The sequence below is a fragment of the Vanellus vanellus genome, assembly GCF_965231255.1.
Source record: "Vanellus vanellus genome assembly, chromosome: 3".
Taxonomy (NCBI): Eukaryota; Metazoa; Chordata; class Aves; order Charadriiformes; family Charadriidae; genus Vanellus; species Vanellus vanellus.
The window spans coordinates 67,339,246-67,366,678 of NC_138907.1; the positions used below are offsets into that span (position 1 = coordinate 67,339,246).

General features: G+C 38.7%; 1 protein-coding gene across 1 annotated transcript in view; it reads right to left on the bottom strand.

Moving 5' to 3' along the window:
* AKAP7 (A-kinase anchoring protein 7) overlaps positions 1–23,775 on the bottom strand; it is a 93,140-nt gene extending 69,365 nt beyond the window's left edge. The window contains exons 1-5 of the mRNA XM_082480863.1: positions 23,571–23,775; positions 20,384–20,533; positions 18,486–18,625; positions 12,880–13,016; positions 7,574–7,782 (exon numbers count right to left, since the gene is read on the bottom strand). Coding sequence (XP_082336989.1) covers positions 7,574–7,782; positions 12,880–13,016; positions 18,486–18,625; positions 20,384–20,533; positions 23,571–23,742 — 808 coding nt within the window. The 5' untranslated portion in view covers positions 23,743–23,775. The remainder of the gene's footprint in view (positions 1–7,573; positions 7,783–12,879; positions 13,017–18,485; positions 18,626–20,383; positions 20,534–23,570) is intronic.
* Positions 23,776–27,433: the final 3,658 nt, after the last annotated feature.

Sequence of the window (27,433 nt, forward strand, 5' to 3'; positions counted from 1 at the left end):
AAGGAGAAATTACATGGCAGACTCAGAGCCAGGCATGCACATAGTTTGTTTGTTTTATGTGTTTCGCATACACAGCTACAACAAGAAAAACACCATTATAAACATCAAGGTGCAAAGATAAAATACTATGACAAACTGAAGATGTTTCAATCTCCCTACTAATTGAATGGATTTCTTGCAACAATTTAAAACTTTGCTTCCCTTCCCACCTGACTACACAACAGCAAATTAGAGATTACCTGGTCTGTAAATGCTAAAATCCTCCTGAAAGATTTACTTTCTCCTTGCCTTACAAACAGATCCTCTACTTATTCCTGCTCCCCCAACTTCCTTTCTATTAAACTCTTATTTTTCCCCCTTGTATCTGCCCTCTCTGTCCCTTGCTGAAATGCCATTATACAGTCAAATAAAATTTTTCTTGGCAATTTGAAAAGATTTTTCCCATTCTTTCTGACTCCTTCCACACAGGTGATGAAAATTTTAAGACCCTGTGTGAAGAGTAGTAGAGTCAAAGGGCAGGAGAGGCACTGCAAAACAGTGCTCCAAAGCCAGACCCCTGTCCCAGCCTATTGCTCTTGCATATCTGTTTTAGTCTCTTCTACTTGTCACGTGTCACACAAAAAAAGTGAGCTAAGAGATTTGGCAATAGCCCAGCATTTCATGTTCCCATGCAATAAATGTTGAGCTCCACAGCAAACTGCATTGAATAACTATTACCTGTTTGAAGCACAAACTGGTAAAACTAACTGGTGTTATACTAGGTCTTGATATTAACTGTTTATTTTCACTAAAATGTTTGCCCCTGTTGTCAGCATTTGTCTAGACAAAGGGCCTAAAACGAAGAATACTGTCATGTAGCACAAAACTGAATTAGAGAAGGTTGCATGCAGAAAACTACGTAATATCAAAAGGTGTGAACAGTGCTCATGTCTATTAGAATCAGTACTCGATATAAATAAATATTATCAGCTGGTCTTGGCTCTTGTAATGCAATCAACAAAAATGTTGGATTTTTTTTTCTGCTGGTTATATTCATCACACAATACAGCATATATATATTTGCTGACACAAGATAATCATATTCTTGAGACAGCAGAACACTGCCACTTTCAACTTTAGAGCATGCTTCTCTTGTTACTGTGGATGAGCCAAGTTCGTACACATCCCAGTAAAGTTCGCTACACACATTAGTAGGAACTATAACTAATGGCACACGGACTAGAAGAAAATCTAACATGTCATAGCAGTACATTTTCAATGCAATAGTTATGTCTTTGGACTAGCAGGTTTTTGTTCACTTTGTAAAAATCAGATGTTTTAATGGAAAATTACAACAGTTTTGAGTTCTCAATTTTTCCATCATGTGAAATGACTTAAGAATAACTGACAAGAGGCAAAATTCATTTATCTTAGCTTCAGCCATCTGGAATTAAAGTGAACTAAATTAACTGAATTAAACTATTTCTCTAGGCTCTCTGAAGTCAGTGCAATGTAAGTCACCCTAAAATAGATGCTAAATGTGTGGTTTCATAATCCTTAAAGAAGCTCAGAAACCACCATCCTTGCCAAAACAGTGTTCCTCTCCAGCCCCATGCCTGCCACTGCTCCTATCTTTTGTGCTGACAGTCATGTAGCTATACAGTAAACTGCACTGGCAAACTGAGTAGGTTAAAAATTAGCTGGCAAAGGTAAAAATGTTAATTTAATGACAGCTGAATTCACCATGTGGCTGCACAAATCCCCAGCACAACAAAAGGTGCTGGATGGCTTTTGTATGGTGGCAATACAAGCTTATGCTTGAGGAAAGCTGTAATGTACCTAAAGAAGATGATGGGCAGTATAGCTTGTTTTCCATTTCTCTCTCTCTAGTACAGACTTTTAGGAAGATCAATTTAGTAAGATTAGACTAGATGTCATTTTTAGAAAACTGAAGTTAAAGGAAATGACTAGTTAGGTGCACTACATGACTTGTCTGGTACAGTCCTAACTATTAGAATATTTAACCCAACAAATCAACTTTACTTAAAAACAAAGGACCAACAGGAAATGAAATAGTTATCTGCATATGCAGAAGAGTAACTTTTTTGTTCGTGAAATACAAGCTCCCTCTGATGGTCAGACCATAACATGCATCATTCATCCATAAAACCAAAATCTGCAAATCCTGTGGGTAAAAACCAGGATTCACTTAATCACTTTTATCAGCTTCAAATAGCATTTACAATATGATTATCAAAATGAAAATCAAAACCAAGCAATTCATTACCTTTTCCAAATTCACTTAGTACTTCAAGTATTCTGCAGTGTAGCAAAGCACAAGAAACGATTTTTTTAAAAATCACTGTAAGTGTATTTGTTGCTTTTAGCTCAGGACATCCAAAAAGACTTGGACAAAGAGTGATTAAAATACTCCTCAAATTTCTGTCATAACAGTTTTGCACTATTCCTGGTAGATAATTATATGATGATAATGTCTTTTAAGGGATTGTTGGGAAATAACTAGCAAATCATAACAAACAGAAGATCCATATTAGATCTGCTTTTCCTGAACTTTTGTCTCTAACAAACTTACATTTACATTGGCATTAGTAGACATGCACTGATCATTATAATGCCGTACCACATTCAGACATTATTGGTATCAAACAAATTTCCGTATAATTTACGGAACTACATGGGCTCTTACAAGAAGCTGATTTAACTTCATATATTTTCTATTGTTTGTGTTACCAATATTTCTCCTTCAACATCCATGTAGAACACAACACATTAAGTCAAAATCCATCTTAGAGCATAACAGAAACCAAACATGTTTTTCTTGAACTAGAAAAACAGTAATTCTGTAATAAACAACACGTAGGTCTTGCCAAAAATCAAGTCAGCTACAGAAGTGATCTCTCCTGTTTCACGGACAACAACAGAAGGATTAACATCCTGCAGGCAATACTGTACATTTATTTTTTCTGCCAGCTTCAGTTTTAAAATTGCAGTTTTCTAGGGACACAAGTTATGTCACAGGCAAACTGTACTAGGAGCCAGAATAAACTTGTGACAAATAATTTCTGTCAAACATATATAACCTCACAACAGTATATATGAAGAGCTGATAGCAATCTTCACACAGATCATGAGAATAGCAGCCCAGCAGAAAAGAGCTTCCAATATTTTCTCCTGCAGGTGTCTCCCTAAAACTGTGTATCCTATCCACAGAGCAGGAATAATAGGCATAATTTTGACATACAGCCTGTTTCGAATTGGTATATTAAATGTATTGCAGAAAATAAACAGTCCATATCTGCTAATATGATTCTTTACATTAGAAGATATATTTATTGTGCTAAGTACAGCCCAGAAAGTACTACACGATCTTTTCCCCAAAATGCAACATCTTCAGCAGGTGTGGCCCTTGAAGGACTGCCTGCTAGTGTTTTATAAAAACTGCATACAAACTAAACTGTGTTGTAATTAACTCTGTAAGTGTACTCTTATGTTAAAGGAATTATACATTTGATACACTGAGGGAATGGGGGAGAATCCTAATGACTCTCTTGTTTACCTCATCAGTTCTGAAGAGTTCAAACGGATTCTTTTGCTTAATATTATTTCACATTCCAAATTGCACTGCCCTGAAGGACATCTGTGCAATAAGAAGTTATCTGTTTTTATCATGTTACTTATATTAAATTCTTTGCAATTTAAACTAATGAAGACATATGTAGAAACTATTTAGTGTATTCATTTCTTCTTACTCATACTTGGCCTTTTCACTAATTTAATATGCAACTAAGCTAACTTTTGAACCACACTTGTATAATCCTCAGTGTTACATAACTGCAGACCTGAAAACTTTTTTTCTGGCAGAAGCATCAATACAAAAACTGAATTTGCTTTCATGAATTATAGGTTACCCATTATGAAATAATAGTAGCACTTCCAAGAAGGTACAAAAAGATACTCCGAAATCAGCAGCAATTCAGAAGTTACAGTTATGACAGTCACTAAGAAATGATAAGATACCATATCCTGAAGTCATATCCATTAAACATTTTCACTCATTTTACCATTTTCTTCTGGTAATGTTCAGCTCCCTACCCTGTTTCAGAACTAAATCCAGACAAAACGAACATCCCTGTATAAGTCTAGGGACTGCACTACAGGCCTAAGGCCAAGGAATGATCTATTCGGTTGGCAAAAGTAAGCATCAAAATAAGAAACATTTTTACTAAACAGCAGTGTTAAGTGAAAATAATATACAGCTGTAGTTCTAATATAAGCAAAGAATGCTCACCAGTGAGTATCAGCAGTTATGCTTTACAAAGAAAACATAGGTTTGCTTGTTTGCTAAATTTGACTGTACTGAGTTTGTCTACTAGGAAGGACTGTCAAACTGAAAAACAAAGGTTGAGATCTGATCTTATATTTTACTTGTCTAATTCTGATCAAAATCTGGTTCACTAGTCTAAAATGTTGTGGTGGGTTGGACAGGGGTGGATGCCAGGTGCCCACCAAGCCGCCCTATCACTCCCCTTCCTCAGCTGGACAGAGGAGACAGAATGTAACGAAAGGCTTGTGAGTCAAGATAAGGAGAGGGAGAGATCACTCACCAATTACCGTCATGGGCAAAACAGACTTGATGTGGGAAAATTAGTTAAATTTAGTACCAATCAAAACTGAGTAAGGTAATGAGAAATACAAACTAAGTGCTAAAACACCTCAACCCCTCCCTTCTTGCACGGCTCAACTTCACTCCCAAATTCCCTACCTCCTCTCCTACAGTGGCACAGGGGGATGGGAATAGGGATTCTGGTCAGTTCATCACACATTGTCACCGTTGCTCCTTCTGCCTCAGGAGGAGGACTCCTCACGCTCCTGCTCCAGCGTGGGGTCCCTCCCACAGGAGACAGTCCTCCACGAACTTCTCCAACATGAGTCCTTCCCACAGGCTGCAGTTCTTCACAAACTGCTCTAGCATGGGTCCCTTCGATGGGGTGCAGTCCTTCAGGAACAGACTGCTCCAGCGTGGGGGAGGGGTCACAAATCCTGCCAGCAAACCTGCTCCAGACTGGGCTCCTCTCTCCATGGAGTCACAGGTCCTGCCAGGAGCCTGCTCCAGGGTGGGCTTTCCACTGGGTCACAGCCTCCTTTGGGCATCCACCTACTCTGGCATGGAGTCCCCCACGGGCTGCAGGTAGACATCTGCTCCACCATTAACCTCCATGGACTGCAGGGGGACAGCCTGCCTCACCATGGTCTTCACCACGGGCTGCAGGGGAATCTCTGCTCTGGCACCTGCAGCACCCCCTCCCTGTCCTTCTACACTGCCCTTGGTGTCTGCAGAGTTGTTTCACTCCCATATCTGCACTCTTCTCTTTGGCTGCAGTTGTGCAGGTTTTCTTTTTACCCCCCCTCTTAACTATGTTATCCCAGAGGTGCTACCACCGTCGCTGATGGGCTTGGCCTTGGCCAGTGGCAGGTCCATCTTGGAGCCGGTTGGCATCAGCTCTATCAGACATGGGGGAAGCCTCCAGCAGCTTCTCACAGAAGCCACCCCTGTAGCCCCCCCACCTACCAAAACCTTGCCATACAAACCCAATACAGATGTGTAGACAATAACTCATAACAAACTCCTTTATTTCTTGTAGTTAAAAGATATTTGGCTCTCCACATTTAGCAACTTCAATTATTTTGGAGTTCTTAATTATTAACTACAGACTTCTCAAAATCAAAAGTTACTGTTGCTACCAGAAACCATTCATCTCCTTTCACAAAAGGTATTGAAAGGGAACACAGTTTATGAATTATCTTACTGTTTCTAAAACAGTATATATACAATATTCTGTCACGTTTAAAAGAAATCTAAAGACAAACTCAAGGACAAGGGTGAGGAAGCATATAGTCCAACGGACCGAAGAAATACTTGGTAGATTCAATCTTGGAAATAATTATGGGATTATTTGTCAACCGAAGCCTCCCTGGAACTCGAAGTACCATTCAATTTCTACCATATTGAATATTAGGCATACTTCTCTATTGATCGCTGCTTAAAATAATAAAGCATTGCCCAATAAGAGCATAAGTAATTTTGTAAGCTGAAAAGCTCAGTCTTCTATTAAACCTTTCTTTAAAATGTAAGTTAAAAAATACTAAACATTTTCTAAAGGCACTTCAGAAATTAAACTAATGAAGAGCTAGATAAAGCACTGCATTAAAAGACTTTTTCCATTTTTTTCTCTGTACTGTACTGCACAGAGGTAGCGTGACAGCAGCAGTCTTTCCTACTCTGCAAAATGTCCTTATATGGGTTGTTGCACTATTAAAAAAATTGAGTGACCTCACATTCCTCAGAACACAAAAGATAATTCATCAATACTGAAAAACTCTTTTAAAGAGTCTTTTCAAGGAATAGTTGGAATTACTGGGATAGTTTTAAAGGACACCAGTGAATTACAGACAGTACTGTTCTCTGAGAATTTTTATTTAATATCTGTAAACAAGATAGTTCAAGTATAAGACTCACAGACAGACAAAAAACTCCACTCTGTTGTTTTGGTATAGGTACTGAATACTGTTTCTCAGCTGATATTTACACTCCTTTTAATTTATATATTCCTACTGACTTGACCTTTATCTTTGGATGCATTTTATTTGCCTGGCAAAGACAGTGGCCTCAGCTCCACTGTTAAGACAGAACTCGGAGTTTCACTCTTGAAGTGAATATGTGGTTGCACATGCATAGTAGCATGTACCTGCCACGTCTTTCAGTAATTTCCTAATTGCTAAAGGAAGGCAATTAACACTGAACAAGCCACAGACTGGTCCCACAACTGCTCCAAAAAAAAATTTCAGGCTAAAGCAGCATGGAATCCAACTCCATTCCTCTGGCAGATGAGTCATGTCCTTCTCCTGAATTCTGCTTATCCTCTAGGAGTGCAGAGAAAGTCCAGATTTTACTTTATATATAAATGGAACTGTATGCATAAAGTACATATATATACATATATGTGTGTGTATATATGCACTTAGACATGTGGGAGTGGTAAGTTATAGTTAATTCACCAAGATTTAAGAGTGATATGCATAACATACAGGAAACACATAATTTAAAGAATCCCCAGAGCACAGACGAAGAAAGAATGTCATTGTCTCTTGGTACTCTATTCAGCATGAACACAAAGGAGAGAACTTTGTAACTTTGCAAGTCAGGTAAGATGCATCAAAGATACAGTTCTTAAAGTCAGTAAGTATGAATATACAAATTGAAAGGGGTATAAATATCAGCTGAGAAACAGCACACAGTACTTGGACCAAAACAAGGTAGAATGGAGTCTCTATATCCATCTACAAACCTGCACTACATTTCTTACGTATACTAAATAAAAAGGTATCAGAGAACAGCACTGTCTGCAATTCATTAATATCCTTTTCAACTATGCTGGGAAAATCATGTAGCCTTTGCAGCTGTTAAAGGTAGATTAACGTTGACTGAATTAGCACCAACTTACCTTTGTACTCCATTTTCACCTAGGTTGTCAAAATGTCTTTAAAGCACTTAAACTAGATTGACAAGTTGTACCTGCTATTTCCATAAGTATAGTTCTGTGATCATTTTCTGCCAACTTCACAAATCCAACTTCATTTCTGAAGTGATCAATTCCTTGAAAAGACAATTCCACGGTTTTTCCTTTCAGGAGATTTTCTACAAAATCCTTGCTGTCTGAAAGAGCACCAGCTGCTCTGTCAAGAGGAAAGAAAATATCTATGTAAAAGTCAAATATATTAATACTGTTTACATTGCTATTAATCATTCTATCAAAAAATCTCAAAAGGACTTATTAGTATCAATTTATTATCTACTCAGGTACTTTTGCACTACTTTCTACCAATGCAGTCAGTATTATTATTACTATTTTGTAAAGGTAAACTGGTTCATCCACCCTGTAAAACCACAGAAATAATAAGGCAGACCTAGCAGCAGGTGTAATTCCTCAAAAGAGTTAATTTATCTCTGTCCTCAAGGTGACTAGACATTAAGATGATAGCATCTCTATCACTCTGTGCATTCCATTTTAAAAAGATGCTTACTTGGAAGCATTTGGTTTTCCGTGCTTAAATTAATTCACTTTTTTCATCTGTTGATAGCTGAATTGAACACTCTAAGATTCTGCTTCATTCAAAGTTACTACAGAGTGTTACTAATATTATAAACAGAAGTTAGTGACTATATATAATGATAAAATTATATGGAAATTACTATTAAGCTCATTGAGAACTGGTATTAAAAGAAGTACTATCTAAATGGATACTTTCTTTAAGAGATAAGTAGCATGCACATATAATCTACATGTAACTTAAGAAATAGGAGCAAACCTGGTAACATTTTAATAATAATTTTAATTAGCCATAATACGTGCATGTACTATTACATGAAATATTTGAAGAATCACTTGAAGTGATTCACATGCTGAACAAAAATTATATAAACATTCTTAGTGTCTTCCAAAAGATCTCTCACATGCTTACAGCTTTTAATTCTATTCAACAATTTAAACTTTTCACTAAACCGATGATGACTTTATAAACACTAGATGGCAGTGACAGGTTAAAAACTCTCAAGACAGTTTATTTTACTTTTTCTGTCCTAGCTGGATGAAAGCCATCGCCATGATTTCTAATTTATATTCTTTAAGCCTGTGCAATTACAAACAACTCTACGCATGTTTCCATTGTATTTAACATGATGGACTCTTGATGAGAACTATACATTTAATTGAAATGTAGGCAAGGTTAAGAAAGACGTTAAGGTTGATTACATGACATAATATCCTTGATTACTATAGTCCTCCTGCATTTTTTTTTTAATAGGGCTTTAACCTACAACCTAGAGGTACTCCTACATAACCACTTTAAACAGCAATGTCATTATTTGTTCCTTGGCAGATATTTTTCTTTGAGCATAGTCTCTGCCACTTACCTACACCCTTTTATCACCATTAGACAAGCCTGTTCCTATGTCTTCTGTATGTTGCTATACTTCAAGACCTTTCAGAAACACCCTCTAATATTGATTATACCTGTCAGATTACTTCACAGGTAATCATGTGTAGATTTATTTACCTACATGAACATGAAAATTGTTCCAAAACAAGTACAGGTATTTCAAATACACTGTGTCAAAGACTGCAGCAGACTTTTAAGCAGTGAATCACGCACATACCTAAAACCCATCTCTGGATTTTTTGCATCTGAGAACTGGTACACAGAGAGTCATGGAAAGCTCTGTTCCCCAGCTGAACAAAGATTTATATTTCCATACTGTAGGGTGTGCTGCAGAACTCACTGAGCAGTTCAACTCTACCTGATGAGGTCTATGAAAGGTCAATTCAAACAGTGCAGTGTTTTTTCAGTTTAGCACTGTGTCACTGAAGATTTAGTTCTACTTTTTCTTTAATATATAATCTTGCATACAGTAAATTATTTAGAAAAATAGTTGTCAACTCACTCTAGAATATCGTGTATTTTTATACTCTGTCAATCACTTTATAATGTCTAACAATTGCTTTGTAAGAATAATGAATGAGGACAAATGTTTTCACTGCAGTCAACAGCAACAAACACAACAGTGGTATTTTCTTGTTATTCCATACCAAACACTCTTTATGATGCCAAATAGTAGTTACACTCAGTGCAACTAACCCACAGGGATAACAAAAAAGTTTACAAGCATTTTGCTCCAAAGTGGAGAAAGGAAGTAAAAAAAAAAAAAAAAAATTATTAAGCAGCATATTCTAAGTGAACACAAACTAGGATTACAGAAGCAGTGCCTGGTTTTTTCTATATTGTTGTAATGTAAATATTCTAGCACTTAAAACTGATGTAGTTATGTAGTTTCTTTTTAAAAATTTCTGAATTGGTAATTTTGATCACTTGTTGGAAAAAGCAACCTTGCAAAAAAAGCCAAACTGAATCCTTTCAGCTCTCGTGTTCATAATGAAAACGTTAGAGTCACAGGGCCTTTCACAAATAACATGCAAGAAGCACTTGACACTATAGTCTGGTAATGAAGGCATTTCCTGCGAAGGCAGGCATCTAGTACCTGATCGCATGACTATGCATACAGTTAGCATGGACTAGAACTCCTTTGCTTGAAGGGAGTGCTACCATGACTCTTTCTTGCTTGCTTTCTTTATGGTTTTTAAAATCTCACATTCATGATTTCATATAGTCCTACAAAAAGAAATGTGAAGTGCATTCACAAAGGGTAGACCACAGCCAAACAGTTAGCAAAAACATGGGAACTGTAGGTCTGGATTCTTTTAGAAAGAACAGCCAAGAATACAGATCTCACATTTTCAGGGTGAAAGCTGTATGTACTAAAATACTATACAAAGGTTTTGTACTGAACTGAATGTTATATTAGCAGATTCTCATCACACGTATTGATTTAAAATAGCATTCAACACACTCATTTCAAATAGCATTCAACACATTGCACTATTGTGCAAACACAGCAGAAAAACTGTAGGTGTCTAAGTAACTTAATGGGTCCAAACCTAAGGATCTGTGAACTCTCAGATGCCCAATTGACCAGCTGCACTTCATTTGAGGGATTACTCTCACCCTACTTTACACACAGGTTCTTCTGCCAGCCTGGATCTTGGTTTCTTTCTATTAACCTGGTATCAAAAATGGGTGAAGCAAAGAAAGGAAGGAAAATTGAACTTTTTACTCTTCAAGATCTCCCAAAAGATTAAACAGAAAATATCAGTTATTAAAAAAAAAATAATCCCATATAATAGAAAATGCAATCTAGAATACCTGAGAATAGCTGAGCTAGATACCTGTAGGAGGCACCTGGCCAGGGAAGGGATGAATCACTGGGGAAGCTCTGCTGACTAGAGTACAGCTCCTGGGTGCCTGGACTGTGGAGTTCTGCTGGGAGAGGCAGAGAAGAACTCCGTAAGTATGTGTTCGGGTGGCAGTCGGACCAGTAAGAACTGAGGAGCTCGAGGAGTAGAAAAAGATACTGAATTTGGGAATATTTTTTTTGCTATACAGTTTAGGACTCTAAAATGAGGAGGCATACTTAGCTTTAAGATATCTTCTCACAATTCCTTTTTAAAAAATTCATACTTAAACCCTTTTTAAAAAAATCTTGCACACACAGTCAGTGGTTGTTCTCACTGATTTTCAGGTGCTACCACAGTTGCTCATCAACCAGGGCAGCAGGAAGCTTGTGTGCCTACTCCAGAGACAAAAAGCGCATGAAGACGAGAGGGAGTCCAGCAGATCTAGTATCCTTTGCTTTCCTTTCTATTCTCTGTTCCTGGCTATCTGTTTCTCACCCTTTAGATCAGGGCATTGGAGACGAGGATGCTGACAGACTTGCATCCTCACAGGAGAGGTAAGAGTGTAGAGGCCTCAAGGATATAGCATTCAAGGAAACAAGTATGATTAGAAGTATGCCCTCGACTACCAAATGGTTCCTACATTCTATCCTGGATTCTTACTTTCTTATAAGAAATACGTGCTTTACAGCTAAATGTTCTGGGGGAAAAAAAAATATTCAACGCACACTAATTAGATGCATTATTTTGTAACTGTACTACCACAACCAAAGCAATGTCTCACTGCACTTACTCATCATTTGATCTAGATAATTCATGGACCACATACCTGCTAACACTGCAGAGAAAAGCAGTAAGATATATATATATATGACAGAGGGCCGCGGACAGAACTCATCTGGGGGAGGTGAAACCGTGAGACTTCAGAATTATAAGGATCTGACGATTTTTGATTCATTAGCAATTCATTATAAAATTGACACATAAGCAATTGAGGATTCCCAGATGTTCATATAAAGCCAGTAGGCCATTTATCAGCATTTTACGTAATACTCTGTTACAGTTATCAAAGCATTTGTAGTCTCAATTGCAATTATAATGTGCAAATATAGAAACGTCACATGCAGGCCATTGGGCACCACATCTAAATAGAAACTGTTGACAAAGTCTGTGTAAAGCAGGACTATAAAATACAATGTACGTTTTCATTTCAAGTCAAAATTACAGCTAGACACACAAATTATTATTTTGAACATTCATAAATTACAGCTGTATAGACTTAAGTCTGAACATCTTCATATGAACCACTGAACTTGTACGTTAAATTAAGCTTGTCAGATAGCAGTACAGCATGTGCTAAACAGTAAAAAACACCAAAGATCTGCATTTTTATAAAGCAAGTAGTTGCATCTAACAGACACCACACCATTGTATAATACATATGTCTTTCCACAACTTTTCTACCTTTTATATTATCAAAAAAATCAGCTATATCCCTGAAGCAACATAAAAATGATACTTTTGATAATGCCTAATAGCCAATTCTCTTTTAGTGTACTTAAATTTTAAGTATAGGGACATAAAAAATACAAACTATAACTGCATGAGGCATTAGCTTGGAGCTAAGGTTTATTTCATCAAAGTCTTTCAGTGACAATAACTAATTTGGCTTATAACATTTGCTAAGCTATGAAATTCTGAAAATTCCCGTTAATCTGTTCAGCGTCCCTTATATCAAAACATTGTTTTAAAATAATTACTTTATCAAACATGAGATTTGTGCATGCAAGTTCAGTACACAGTATGAAAAACACAAGGGAAAAAAGTATACTTTATTCAGAGCTCATGACATACCATAAGTTATGAAAATAGCTAATATTAAGATCAGCATTTTAAGAAAAACATGAATTAAATATTCGGTAACCCTCATAATTTAGGACTGACAAAAAAATAAGCATGTTACCCTTTCTAATCTTTTTATGAACTCCTCCAGCAAAAATACTTGTATATACTTAATTTAACACCAAATACCTACATGTTAATTTCTTCTTCATTGGATAAACGCATCACTAACATGGTGACATGCAATGAGCCAGAGCGAACCATTGCTTTGGAAAGCCTTTGATCCTGTTGTATTATTGCATTTTGGACAGCCTGAACACTGCCAGTAATCTGGGAAGAAAAACAGACACAGAAACAACAGTTAGCCATTACAATTACTGTATTCTATCATGCAAGTGAACAAGAAAGCACACAAACTGAAATCAAACATTTATGTAAAATCCATTCTAGCAGAAGAAAGTTTTATCCTCTGACAAAGCTGTGCTAATTGACCCGAGTAAACTCAAAGTGGGTACAAACAGAGTCATTAATAGATCACTGGACACTCCCCATCACATCTGAATAGGAGTTTGCTTCCATAAGTATGATAAATTCTGGAGTGTATTAAGATCACCCAGTTTCACACTTCAAGGACTTTGTCCACCTTGCTAAATTTGTATGTTCCTATGTGCAGACAAGCGTCTGGAAAAAAAAAAAGAGATCTTTGCAGGACCAGGCACATACAAAACAGGAATATTCAGTAAATAATTTCTAGAGACATCCGATTTACAATTCCGATTATACTGTCCAATAGAAAGATATAATGTATATGCTCTCTTCAAATATGTTTTAATAAATTTCCATACATGTGTATAGTTTTAATTTCATCAGTCTTTTCTTTAAAATTAATTGAATTAAATTTTCTTCATTGAAAGTTATTTTATGGTTCTAAATGATTTAGAAATTGTATCCAAAATTTTTACTGTGCTTGCCATTATGATAGTTGTATTGTAAAACAAACCAATCTGCACCAATTTGTGACTATGTTAGTGGAAATTGAATCAAATCCAATAACCTTGGCCATCTGACAAAATTAGTTATTTCTTAAGCAAAGACAAATCAGCTTTGGTGTATAAAGTCTAAAAGAAGTATGGAGAAAACTTCAACCTGATTTTTTTTTTTATTTGAAACTCAGTGCTGAATGCTTCACAAATATACTGTACATACTGATTTTTACAACATAAACACAAGTAGCTCTTAGGTTAAAAAAAAGAAAAACAAAATAAAAGCGTTGATATATATTGGTAGCTCTGTTAATCATAAGGAACACATAAATTTCCTGAAAAAGCACAATCTAATGGGATCAGTCAGTACTTTTCTGACCAAATTTTTTAAGATCAATTTTGCCATGCGGGAGTTTTACCTAATGTGCCATAGATATCTACTAGTGACAGATAAATAAAACCAAATTAAAACTGAAAGTAATCAACTCTAGGGAGAGTGACTAAGAGGAAAGAAAGTATAAGCCACTTGACAGAAAAAGGTGATATGGCATCCACAAAATCACAAGTGTCTTAGGTAGTGTAAGACATATGAAGAGAACATTTTGATCATAAATCACGTTGCAACAAGACCATCTTCCTTCATATGTGAGAACTGATCTTATCCTGGATAAATAACACTTTTATTGTCTCAGATGTAGGAGAAATTTAACCATCATTTAAGCAAAAAACTGGTAAGCATTATCTCTGATAATTACAATGCATTGACTGCATAATTATTTAAGTTTATAAATTAAAGCAAATGCAGTTATTGCCATAAAGAAAAGAAAAAAAAAGCCCTCAAAAATAAAATCACCTATCATTTTACAATTTTATTCCATTTTAGTTTCTACATTTAATTTGCACCTGAGAGCTGGCAAAAAAAAAAAAAAAAAGTAAGTGTACAAGCCCTTCAGAATACAGAAGACAGGTGTGGAACTGTGTTATCAGAGCAGTAAGATCATCTTAGCTTTGAAAAAGATCAATGTTATTCAGCATTCAGATTACCAGCCAATACCCCCACACTCCCTTAGCCATATAGTTTCCTTCAGTAGTACTTCCGAGTCCCTTCCTGCTCATGTCCTAAACTACCTCCAGCTCCCTCATATAGTTCAGTTCTGGCTTGGGTGAGAAGCAACACATGCTGTGGCTGTTTTTCAGCTATAAGGGGTTAACTGGCTAACAAACATGCAGATATTCATTCATCAACTGGCAGGTCTAGAAGAATAGGTAATTTCAAAGCTCTCTCTTTTACGCAAGCACCAATTCCACAAAAATGGTAAGAAATTAGTACCTCTGAGATGCCAAATTTTTTTATCCAAATTTGGACAACAAGTTGAAAACCCCTAGCAAGTTCAAAACCTACAAAAACCCCAATGGGATTACAACAAGGCACACAGGTAGGCAGGCTCACACCTGTATAAACTCCATTAGGAAACCAAGCTAAAAAACTAATGAATAATATGCCTTTGGAACAGGACTAATTCCAAAGACGGACAGTTCGCTGTTCCAGAGACAAGCTATTGCTGAACCTACCAGGAAAGTATGAAATGAGCTGCCTTTTTGATAAAGGCAAAATAAAAAGAAGACTGGGGGCTTTCTCTCTCTCTGGCTAAAGTAACATTGTCTCCAATCTACACTATTTGGAAAAAAGAAAAAAAAAAAGTTTTAAAATACGTTTTTGTGAATTTCACGAATTTATTTTTAATATGTTTTCCCAGAAGTTATGTGACCAAAACATAACACAACAGCTGTAGCATAGCTCTGCCATCACAATGCATAATATAACTTCAGATTCGTTCTGTTTTCTTCAATAAATCCAAGGTGCAATTAGCAGTTGAGTGTGCTGAAATTTAATTAAACAAACCAGGACTCTGCCTGTATCTCTGTATAACTAGTTATCATCCACTGCATAAATAAAAACTTTAACCTGATATATAGCCTGCTATTGACATTACCTTACAAAGTTTTATGCTACATTTCAGCTGCTATCATGCTATTTCTTTTAGCTTGAGATTTTCCTAACTTAACTAAAAGAAATGACTGAAGGCAAATCATACTCAACAATTCCTCCCTCAGGTTATTTTTAAAAGTGCTCCAAAATAAGGCCTCAAATACTGATTTCAAGGTCCTCTCTCCCATTACTTGGAATATGTTATTCTGAAGAGCAATAAAATAACTTAGTTTTGCTTATTCTAAGAATACTACTAGTAAGTGAATAAAAAGACTGCAAGCTTTAAAGATTTAACATATTAATTATAATCAAGACTGGAGGACCCTGAAAGGCTAACCTACCAAGTGATAACACATCATCATAACCCCGTGCATCAGTACAGGTTAGGGGATGACCTTCTGGAGAGCAGCTCTGTGGAGAGGGACCTGGGAGTCCTGGTGGACAACAGGATGACCACGAGCCAGCAATGTGCCCTGGCGGCCAAGAAGGCCAATGGCATCCTGGGGTGCATCAAGAAGAGTGTGGCCAGCAGATGGAGGGAGGTTATCCTCCCCCTCTATTCTACCCTGGTGAGGCCGCATCTGGAGTACTGTGTCCAGTTCTGGGCTCCCTGGTTCAAGAAGGACAGGGAACAGCTGGAGGGCTACAAAGATGATTAGGGGTCTGGAACATCTTTCTTATGAGGAAAGGCTGAGGGACTCGGGTCTTTTCAGTCTAGAGAAAAGACGACTGAGGAGAGACCTTAACAACGCTTACAAATACTAAAAGGGAGGGTGCCAGGTGAATAAGAACAGTCTTTTTTCAGTGGTGCCCAGTGATAGAACAAGATGTACCAGGCACAAACTTGAACATAGGAAGTTCCATCTAAACATGAGGAGGCACTTCTTTACTTTGAGGGTGGCAGAGCACTGGAACAGGCTGCCCGGAGAGGTTGTGGAGTCTCCCACTCTGGAGACATTCAAAACCCGCCTGGACGCCATCCTGTGCAACCTGCTGTAGGTGAACCTGCTCTGGCAGGGGGGGCTGGACTAGATGACCTCCAGAGGTCCCTTCCAACCCTGACCATTCTGTGATTCTGTAATCAGATGAAACATAACTCTAAAAAAAAACCAAATACCAGAAAGGGATACAATGCTAATCATCCATTTAACTGTTTTTGCACAAGTAATAATGCAAAGTTCAATATAAATTAAAAAATAATGGAACACCACATTTTATTTCTGAGGATTCAAAACATAATTAAAGCGAAAACAAGGAAACTGTTTAATTTCTAAGAGGAACAGTTCCTTAAGTGTTCCAGAAATATCCCTTACTGCAAAATGGTTCTCTGTGTAAAGCTTAAAATACTACATAAAATAAGAAGAAAGAGTACTAATGCCTAAAACACTTCACTGGAATAAAATCAGATCCTCAAAAAAACAAGAAAGGTCTCTCATGACTAACTGAAACACTTCCAGTAATTACCAGATTCCCTCTGGCTATCAAGGAACCAGGTGTCTTAACTCTCAATTTTGGCTAATGTTGCCTATACAAATTCCAGCGTGTATTTTCTACTTTCAGAACAACTCTACATCTAAGGCAAGTATAAACAAAACCTTCTAGAAAAGTCCTAGAATTCCCAAATGCTCTGAGATTAATATAGCTGTTCCTTTAGCTCTGTAAACGATGTAAGACTAAATACATGACATATAAAAAAGCATGCATAGTTAAGACATTTCCACTCAACCAGCCATTCAACACGATAACAATTGTGAGCAGGAATTCTCAATTATCAGGTTATATAACCCCTACATTATTCTTGCACTTGTTAAACCATGGAACAGACAGGAAGAGAAGATATTTCAGAGTAAGACGGCACAAAAGATCTCCCACAATACTGATGTCAGGCTATCCTCGATCATATAAAACCAGCCTCTGCAATCTCTTCTTCACATAGTAGATTCTTTTAAAGAATCAAAGACTTCACTGTGATTTTCAAACCTACTATGGTTTATTTTCATTTCAGATTCTCTTAATCTTTGACTTCCTCAGACAACAGATAGTACAGATGTAGGATGAGTTAAAATTCACCTGAGGGAGCTCCTGGTATTAAAAAAAAAAAAAAAAAACTAAATTTGGAAATGGTGGTAAACTGTTTGGTTTAACTTTTTAAACATAATGCAACTACCTTCCTTGTTTGCAGACACAAAAGGTGTACCAGAGACATCCCACAGCATGTAAGAAATCATTCTCATTTACTATCTAAATGAGACAACACAAGCTAACTACATGAAAATACGTTTCCTTAAAGAGCTCTCTGCACTTCTTGAATCCATTTGAACAACATCTCACTAAAACAACAGGCTGTTTGAACTTTAAATAAGATGACCAATTTTACTGGAAAATTTTAAACTACAAACTGCCTAGTTAAAATAGCAACAGACAAATTTAAAGTTCTATCTATAAGGAGAGCTAAAAATATCGCTAAGGATTTTCTTATTAAATTAAACAGGAATGTCTCTCATTCTCAGCGAATGACAAAATAAGCAATACTGGACTAGCACAGACGGGAAAATTTAAGCTAGCTTCAGTCAAAATAATGTGACATCCATAAGACTGACAAACTGAATAAAAATATAAATATTTTTCCTCTAGTCTTTCCCAGATAAGAAATTTTATTCACAAAAATGTTACATAAAATAAAGTTACTCTTCAAATAGGCCGCTAATGTTTCTTTAAAAATACCTTAAAAATTATTTTGCTCAAGATCCAACACTGTTCTTATAAACACATGCAGCTGTTGAAGTAATTCTGCTTATACCAAATTAGTATAATAAAGAATATCACCTCTGGATTAGTAATTGGAAGAGAAATGAAATAATTCGGCTGATACTGTTTTTTCTTTTTCTTCTTTGACTCACTGCCTTCTTCAATTTCTCTTCCAGTAGTTGTCTGTCTTTTCTTCTTTATTTCAGAGGTCGCATTCACTGAAGAGAAAAAAAAAATACTTTCAGCATACAGTCAAATCAAAACAAAGATACCGGGTAGAAAAGGACCTGGGGGTGTAGGTCAACAGCCAGCTGAATATGAGCCAGCAGTGTGCCCAGGTGGCCAATAAGGCCAACAGCATCCTGGCTTGTATCAGAAACAGTGTGGCCAGCAGGACTAGGGAAGTGATCATCCCTCAGTACTCGGTACTGGTGAGACCACACCTTGAGTACTGTGTTCAGTTTTGGGCCCCTCACTACAAGAAAGACATTGTGGTGCTGGAACACATCCAGAGAAGGGCAACAAAGCTGGTGAGGGGTCTGGAGAACAAGTCTTATGAGGAGCGGCTGAGGGAACTGGGATTGTTTAGTCTGGAGAAAATGAAGCTCAGAGGAAGCCTTATCGCTCTCCACAACTACCTGGAAGGAGGTTGTAGCAAGGTGGGGGTCAACCTCTTCTCCCAAGTAACAGGCAATAGGACAAGAGGAAATGGCCTCAAGTTGCGCCAGGGGAGGTTTAGATTGGACATTAGAAAAAATTTCTTCACCAAATAGGTTGTCAAGCACTGGAACAGCCTGCCAAAGGAAGTGGTTGCATCACCATCCCTGGAGGTATTCAAAAGACGTGTAGATGTGGCACTTAGGGACATGGTTTAGTGGTGGACTTGGCAGTGCTAGATTAATGGTTAGACTCAGTGATCTTAAAGGTCTTTTCCAACCTAAACGATTCTATGATTCTATACCCTTAGTATCATCCAACAGGAGCTGGACTTCAGTCAATTGATTGGAGTAAGTCTTTCCACTCATCTGATCTGCCCATGCTCTGAACTGTCTGATTGGGATCCTACTCCAACCTGAACTAATGTAGTCACACAAGTGAAGTACCATACTTGAACTTACAGCTTACACCTCTAAGGAGGGCTTACCGCTGCTAACGTAGACATGCAGATTTCAAACTACCATGTTTCATTTAGCGAACCCACACTGCAGTGTAATAGGCCTCCAAATTGTCTACACTTGAACATGCACATGACTTTAGAGCAAAAGCACCAATATTAAGTTTCAAAAATCCCACGCATGCTGCATTTTTAAATATAAAGCAAGATTACTCATCAGATTATTAAAGGTTGTATTAGACTAGGACTGGCCAACCTATAGTTCAAGGACTAAACCCAACCAGGAATAAAATTTAATTCAAGCCATATCTACTCTTTACCTCCTTCTTTCCCAAAGAACCCTTCCAACATAGATAGCGAAATAAAATGCATGTCCTCAATTCTTCCTTTGCAGCATAAACTATTTTTCTCCCAGCTTATTTCCTCAAGACTTTGCAGACCCTCTCCAACCATGTGGCCTGATAAATACCCATAAGCTGACCAGGCTGCAGACTTCTACTGTCCAATCAGAGGTACACTTTTAGCCCCATGCTGGGAATACACATACTGGAAGATAGCTCATAAAAGCCATTACGCTAGAAACTAATATACAGTAATGTGAACTGACATAATAGATGTCTTTATTCTGTGACTCATTGCTGCAATGGATCACAAAATGGCAAATTTTTAATACGCTCAGGTATTTCCAGAACTGAGTACCTATAAGAGAGGTTCTGGACTGGATCCTGTTTGCAGGGAGACTCTGTTCCATGTGCACAGCCCATGTCTATATGGCAACAGGCAGGACCAAGAACTGTGTGTGTGATGTGTCTATGCTTCCACACTACTTCTATTAACAAATTCATCTTCAATATATACTTACTAACAAATTCATCTTCAGTATCTGTGTCGACAAATGGCATTTCCACCATCAGAGATCCTACCAAGTCATCAGGACATGGCTCTTTTCTCTGTTTTGTCCTTTTCTTATTCTTTTTAAAGATTTTCTTTTGCTGTACATCTTCCAGCCCACCTGTAATATATTTAAAATAACACACTGGGTGTTAGTTTTTGATATAAACAGCTAAGAGACGCTATACACAAGCAAATATACATTTCTCCAGTTATCAGCAAATAAATACTGACATATAACCCCCTTTAAGAATCCTGGTCTTCTTCCTTGTCAACATATCAGCAAAAATACATTAACGCTTCATGTGGAATGGCAAAAAAGGGGAGTTTAGCCTTCTGTATTTAATAACTTATGGTCTTGTTTGGTTCTAAGGAAATGCAATTATGTGCAAAAAAAGGGAATACTTATAACTGAGAATAAAAAAATGAAGTCATCGGCCATCATGTAAAGTTCATTTTAGATAACAGTAATGGCATACGAAATTCAGTGCAGACAAACACTGGCAAATGAATTCCAATGTAAACACATTGAAAATGAAGCACGAAGGAGCAGGAAGGGAATCCCACCACCCCGATATAACAAAGAGTTCTCAGCTGACTGTATCATTCAGGAATGAGATAATTATTCTACTCCTGCATCTCCCACACAGTATAACATGCAATAGACAGTAATGATCTGAACTTCTGGTTCTAAAAACTGATTTTTAGTATTTAATCTAAAGAAGGAATAAATATAAATCAAAACTCATCTTGCATGTACAGATACATGAAGTTCTATCTCAAGAGTAATACAACAATGACAGAATAATCTCCAGTAACAACAAGTTTTTAAAAATGTCTTTTTTCCCAAGAGTAATAACTAAGCATGAGTCATTTCCTTACGTCTGCTTCATGTTTCTGCATCAGTAAACTCTAATATTTGCATATTAAGTTATACCTTAAAAAACAAAAAAGTAAAATCTTCTCTAGCAGCAAAAAACGTGCACATAAACAGGCATCCAGCAACATTCTTTTGGGACAATTCCACAATGGGATTACTGTAGTGGAAGAAGCCTTATGTCAGAATTGCAGTTTATCCCAGGACAGCTCATTACTACAGACAACGCACTTTCAAAGCTCCTCTTGTGACCAGTGCAGATAGTCCAAATCTGACCAAGGGGAAAATTTGGCAGCAAAAGTGCATATTATGTTCTTGTGGCATGCAAAGCTACACTACATGTATAAAATCAATATCACAGACCCAATCTGGGTTATTAACACCCTGTGGACTATTTTTTACATATATCACTGTGGTAGGGATGCCAAGTAAAAGAACGACCTGATTAAATGCTTATTCACTCCAGTTTAAAGTAGGGAGGCACAAATCACTCTGTGGTTGTGGACTCACACCTAATTTTATCCCAGCGGCTATTAAAAAGAAACTAAGTGTTTAGATTTGTTGCATGTTCCCCCCGTAGACACTGAAGAACTAGGCACAACAAACAGATGTTTAAGCAACAATAAAATTATTACTTAACATTTAGATTAAAGTAAAGCTCACACAAAACAGATTGTTGCTGGTAATCCAGAAGCATACAGAAAACAATAATCCTTTCTTCAAAGAGATCTCAAAGTGAAGGACAAGACAGAAATCCATGAAACTGGCAAACAAGCAGGTCAGTCTGGGGCACAAAAGTTACCAACAAGATTCAGAAATTCAGAATCATAACCAGCTGGGAGCAAAAGGGATTTGTTAAACTGCAAAACAAGGACTCACAAAAATCTGAGGGGTGTATATTGCAGATTACACATTCCCTTTGGCCCATCTGCTCAAAAAGCAACATACTTGTGCCACTTAAAAAATTCTGTCCACTCACAATAGTAGATGAGCATAGCAAAGGCACAGCTAGTGATTAACAATGTCCCTTGTCAAATCAATTAGCTGAACATGCACTGCTTCTAAATTCTACAGGTTGAGCCTCAAGCAAAAAAAAAACTCCACTCCTCACCTTTTCTGAAATATTTATTAAAGAAATTGGCAACAAAATTCAAGAAGTGTGTTCTAGTCACTAAAACTACCTGAAAACATGATTTTTCAAAATTCTTGACATAATGTTGGTAATCTGAGACCTAAGTAACAAAACCAGCTTCCATAGGAACTCCTTGGCCATTAAGCTGTTACAGGATAAACTCTTTTTTCTTAATCACATGCTTAATTATAGTAACCTGAATTTCATATATGAGCAGGTGCATAAATTATTCTGATATTCGTATTTGTTTAAGTGACTGCTGATCTTCACCAGTACTTAGGTCATCTGTTCCAGCAGAAAAAAAAATAAACCACGATACAACTAGCTCATAAAGGAGATAATACAAAAATACGGAGCAATAAAACATATTTGGCTGCACTTGTCCCAGCCCTCGTCTCCACGCTTTCATCATAGTTTCAGATAGAATAATCTTCTATTATTTGACACCTACACATTACAGATCACAGTAAGATTAGGTCTTCAGGCACTGTTCCCTGTTTAATATGTTTATGTTCATATGTTTAATAACAAATGAATCCCTTCGAGACAATATAACTGAAAGCTCATGTGGAACTACTCTCTAGGAATTTTGAACTCTCAGGGCTGGCAGTGGTGTTTACATATTCAGCGAACTGAAGAAGCTTAAAATAAACAAACAAACAAACAAACAAATAAATAAATAAAACTGGGGAGGGGGGGGGGAGGTAGGTTTGGCTTTCAGCCAGGTCAGACGCTCACACTGACTGCAAGCGTGTGGGGACAGAGCCCGGCAGGAAAAACAAAAGCAGAAGCCTTTTTAGTAGCAGCCCCACCATTCGGTCGAACCGTTGGACGACGTCGTCGTCATCGTCGTCCCGCCCCCCGACCGCCACAAACCCGTTTCTGTGAACTCCGCCTCTTTCCACTCGGTATCCCACTACGCGGGTACAAGCCATGCTATTCACGGCCGCTCTGCCCGGCGCGACCGTTGAACGCCTAACGGACACCAGTAACGGCCGGGCGCCTGCCTGCCCCTCGGCAACGGAGGGCGCCCGGCCCGCGCTGAGGCGCCGGCGAGGCCCCGCGCCCGGTTCCCCCGCCGGCTGCCTGCCTTCTTCCCCCCAGCCGCCGCCGCCGCCGCCGCCTCCTCCTTCTCCTCCTCCTCCTCACCGTCCTCCGGTGTCGCGCCGGCTGCACGGGAGGCGTCCCCGCCGCTTCCCGCTCCCGCCGCCGGCCGCAGCGCCATGAGACGGGGAAGCGCGGCCACAGCGCGCCGGGCCAGGAGAGCGCGGGCCGCCGGCGGTCGCGCCGAGCTAAGGGCGGGGAGAAGCCGCCGCAGCATACCCGGTTCGGGCAACCCCCACTCACCCGAACCGGGAAGGGACGGCGGAAGTGCGGGGTGGAGGGGGAACAGGGCGGCCCGCCCGCGGGACTACAGCTCCCAGCGTGCTCCGCGCCGGGCGGCCCGCGCGAGGCATGGCGGGAGTGAGCCCAGAGTCTGGTACGTCTATACCCGTCGCTTACCTCTCCCAGGTGGTCTGTTATGGGGGTTGTTTGTGGCTGAGGCGCCCCGTTCACGGCGAAGACTGCTAGCTGGTGTGTCTCCGGAACGTGGGGTCTGCATCTGTATGCGTCGCGTTCACTCAGGATTTTAAAGAAATGTGGCAGCCCGAGCACTCGTCCCACAGAAGGGCTGTGCCTAAACTGAGTGGTTTGCGCTGGTGTCACCCCAAAGTAACCGGCTGTAGCTTAGGGCTGCCAGAAGAATACTTGTCACCGAAATCAGGAATGAACCTTTTAACACCAATGTAGTCTTAAGAAGCAGGCATTCTTTATTCAGCGCTGGGGACATGGGATATCTGTCCATGCAACATGTCCCTCGAATAAGAGTTTCACAGAGAGTTATATCTATACAGAATGTGCTTAGTCATTGCATTTCCCAGAACTCATTTCCATATTTATTACAATTCGCAGCACTCATAATAATATTTATTGCCCTGGCACATGCGCATTAAGTCAGGAGCTTCATGGAGGGTTTTGGGGTCATCCCTAGTGGTGTCCAGTGGTTGCACAAGTGATCTCTCTGTGAACTCTTGGTCATTCTCTCTTGGAGTGTCATTCTGTTTGCCACATTTCTTGACCACTATGGCTCGTTTGGGCTGATAATAGAGGAACTCTTTGGGTGGCTTGGGGACACAGAAGCTTTTGCAATTAGCTGATGTGGCATGGGGTGGTATTCTTCACTGTTTGTTCTTACTCATAATTACAAAAGGTGCACTTAATTAAAAGGAGTTCTAATTACATATTTACAAATTCACCAGGCTCTTAGTTCCTAGTTGTAACATACTGACAGCCCGCACCTCAAATACTGTGTTCAGTTTTGGGCCCCTCACTACAAGAAAGACATCGAGGTGACAATGACAAAAGACATTGGAACAGGCTGCCCAGGGAAATGGTTGAGTCACTATCCCTGGAGGTATTTAAAAGATGTGTAGATGTGGTGCTTAGGGACATGGTTTAGTGGTGGACTTGGCAGTGCAAGGTTAATGGTTGGACTCCCTTCCAACCTACACTATTCTGTGATTCTATGAACTGTACACAATCCACAGCAATCATTTCCCTACATTTAGCTGCAGTCCAAGGGAGACTAGATGGTCTTGCTCTGAACTTGCTCTAAATTCGTTCCTTTACACAGCCCTCCCACACAGCCCCAGGCCCTTCTGAGTGCTGGCACTAAGGCCTCTGCTGTGGCCGTAGTCTCCTGTTGGGCATCAGCCCCTGGGGTGTACGGGAGAGGCTGCTTCTCTGAGGCAAGGAATGGGTGATGCTGTTTTTCTGCTTAAATAAAGAATTGGTGCCTCTTGGAAACCAAATCCTGTCACTGGGTTCTGAGGGAGAAGCCAAGCCAACTGTCACCTGGTGCTTTTGCAGATTGATTAGTGTACATAGACCAGATCTGAATGAGCCGATTGTTTATATGTATATACAGATTCCTCCTTTTGCTTTTAAAGACAGTGGGGATGGCCAAAAAACCAAATAAATAAAATAGGATGGCCATGGTAGGGAGGAAGCTGCATGTCTGCTGGACGTTTGAAGCTGAGAGACAAGTGAAAATGAGGCCAGTTTCTGCATTTGGCTCCTCTGTGCCTTCCCTTTCTGGGAGATAAAATCTGTTTGAAATATTTTACCACTGTTTTGACCCATTTTGTGCTGTGTTTGCTTTCACTGTCTTTCATGCAGTATTTTCATTTGGTCTGCATAGTTTTGTGGAGACCAAAGGCTGGACGTGACACAGAAATCTAAATTCTCTGGGATCTGAGAGAAACTTTAGGATAAGGCTGCTGCCAGTTTTTCTTACTATACACATTTCATCTGAATGTCAGCTATCATTAGGAGATTAAATACATGTGGTCACCTTTTCCTAGCTTGTTAACATTGGTGTTAACATCCATAAAATTTGGTTCCTTGGAGTTACAGATCAAATACTGAGAGCAAATCTTTTGGTTTTAAGTGTCTTTTTTAAAAATATGAATTTAGACATAGTTTTGGATCTGAAGCAGCTCCAAATCAATTCATTAGGTGTTTCACAGGAATCTTCAGCAAGCAAACTCTAGAAAGAACATTTCTGTTTGTGCAGTTGACAGAGTCCAATGCAATGTTTAGATAAGTTAGCATTTAATAGTCCTCTTAACAATTGAAAACACAATGCATTTTTAGTGGAGCTAAAATTGTATTTAACCAATATCCACTACACTAATGTGTATATGTATATTTTGGGGTTCATAAGTTGCCTGAATGTACCATCTCCAGGATGCAGGGAAATGAGAAATTAAAAGCACCTTAGCTGGAGCTGGTAACAGATACCATGAATTGTCACTACAAGTCATAGAAGCGGTTGGAGGGAAAACTTTCAATGGAGGACAGAAAGTAACAAGTTGTGATTTTTCTGCCTGCCCAAATACTGCCCAAGTTTCATAGGGGTCACTAACCTGGTGCCTGGCAGAAACTGGTTTTCACTATTGCTCAGCTTTGGGCTAAAGCCAGCACTTTATCAATTTTCTGTGGCCTTGCCTTTATTAAAGAGAGTTTCTGATTAACCTCTCAGTGGTACAGTTGTCCTTTTGAAGAAACAAAAAAAAAATCACATAATGGCAGCCGAATGACGCTAACAGAAAGAGGAAGCGGAGTCAGCTCTGCAAATGTATTTGCTTACACAACTGCACTGCCCATGCCTGTTAGCCTCTCACCCATCTTACCGTCTCTTAATCCACCCTCTTACTTCAATAAAAAGTGTAAGAGGATTCAGAGATACAATATTCCCACACCTTTCCTGAAAAATAGTGGCTTGGGAGAAAAGAGAGACTCATTTAGCTCCCAAATGAGGGACAGAAAAAAAAAATGCTGTGTGTGCCTTCTTCTGTGAAACAGTGGCTGAGCAGGAGTACTGATCAGCTCATTACATGATAGGTAATGGTACATATTATGAATACGTGTTATGTCTTATCTTAGTCAAGCAAGAGATATGGGGGAGCTATGAGTATTTGGGACATGACTCACTGTGGGAGGTTAGGAAATAAAGGGGTGGGAACAGGACATGTTACAGGGAGCACTAAATATCAGAAGGGGACATTGGGATATTGTGTAGGACATGAGAGGGAGTTGGAAGTATCGTAATGGGAGAGTACGGAGACTATAGGGGAAGCTTGGGTTGTTGTGATAAGAAGGGAGGACGTAACTGACACAAAACAAGGCTTCATTACTGATGCTGCTGATACAGCAGTGTGTCTTCTGACAAGTGAAGAAGAATAGAATCTGGTAGTAATAAGAGATTTGCTAGAGAAAGAGAGATGTGTGAACTGCAGAACTACAGATAATGGAAAAGGACAGGTAGAGGAGCAACTGGGATAAAGTAATTTAATGCAAAGATCAAAAAGGAAATAGGTTAGGGTTTCTACAATAACTAGTATAGAAGGAAGAAACTCATGAGTTGTACTTAATGAATAGAAACTACATTTGATTGGCATTTAGCATGA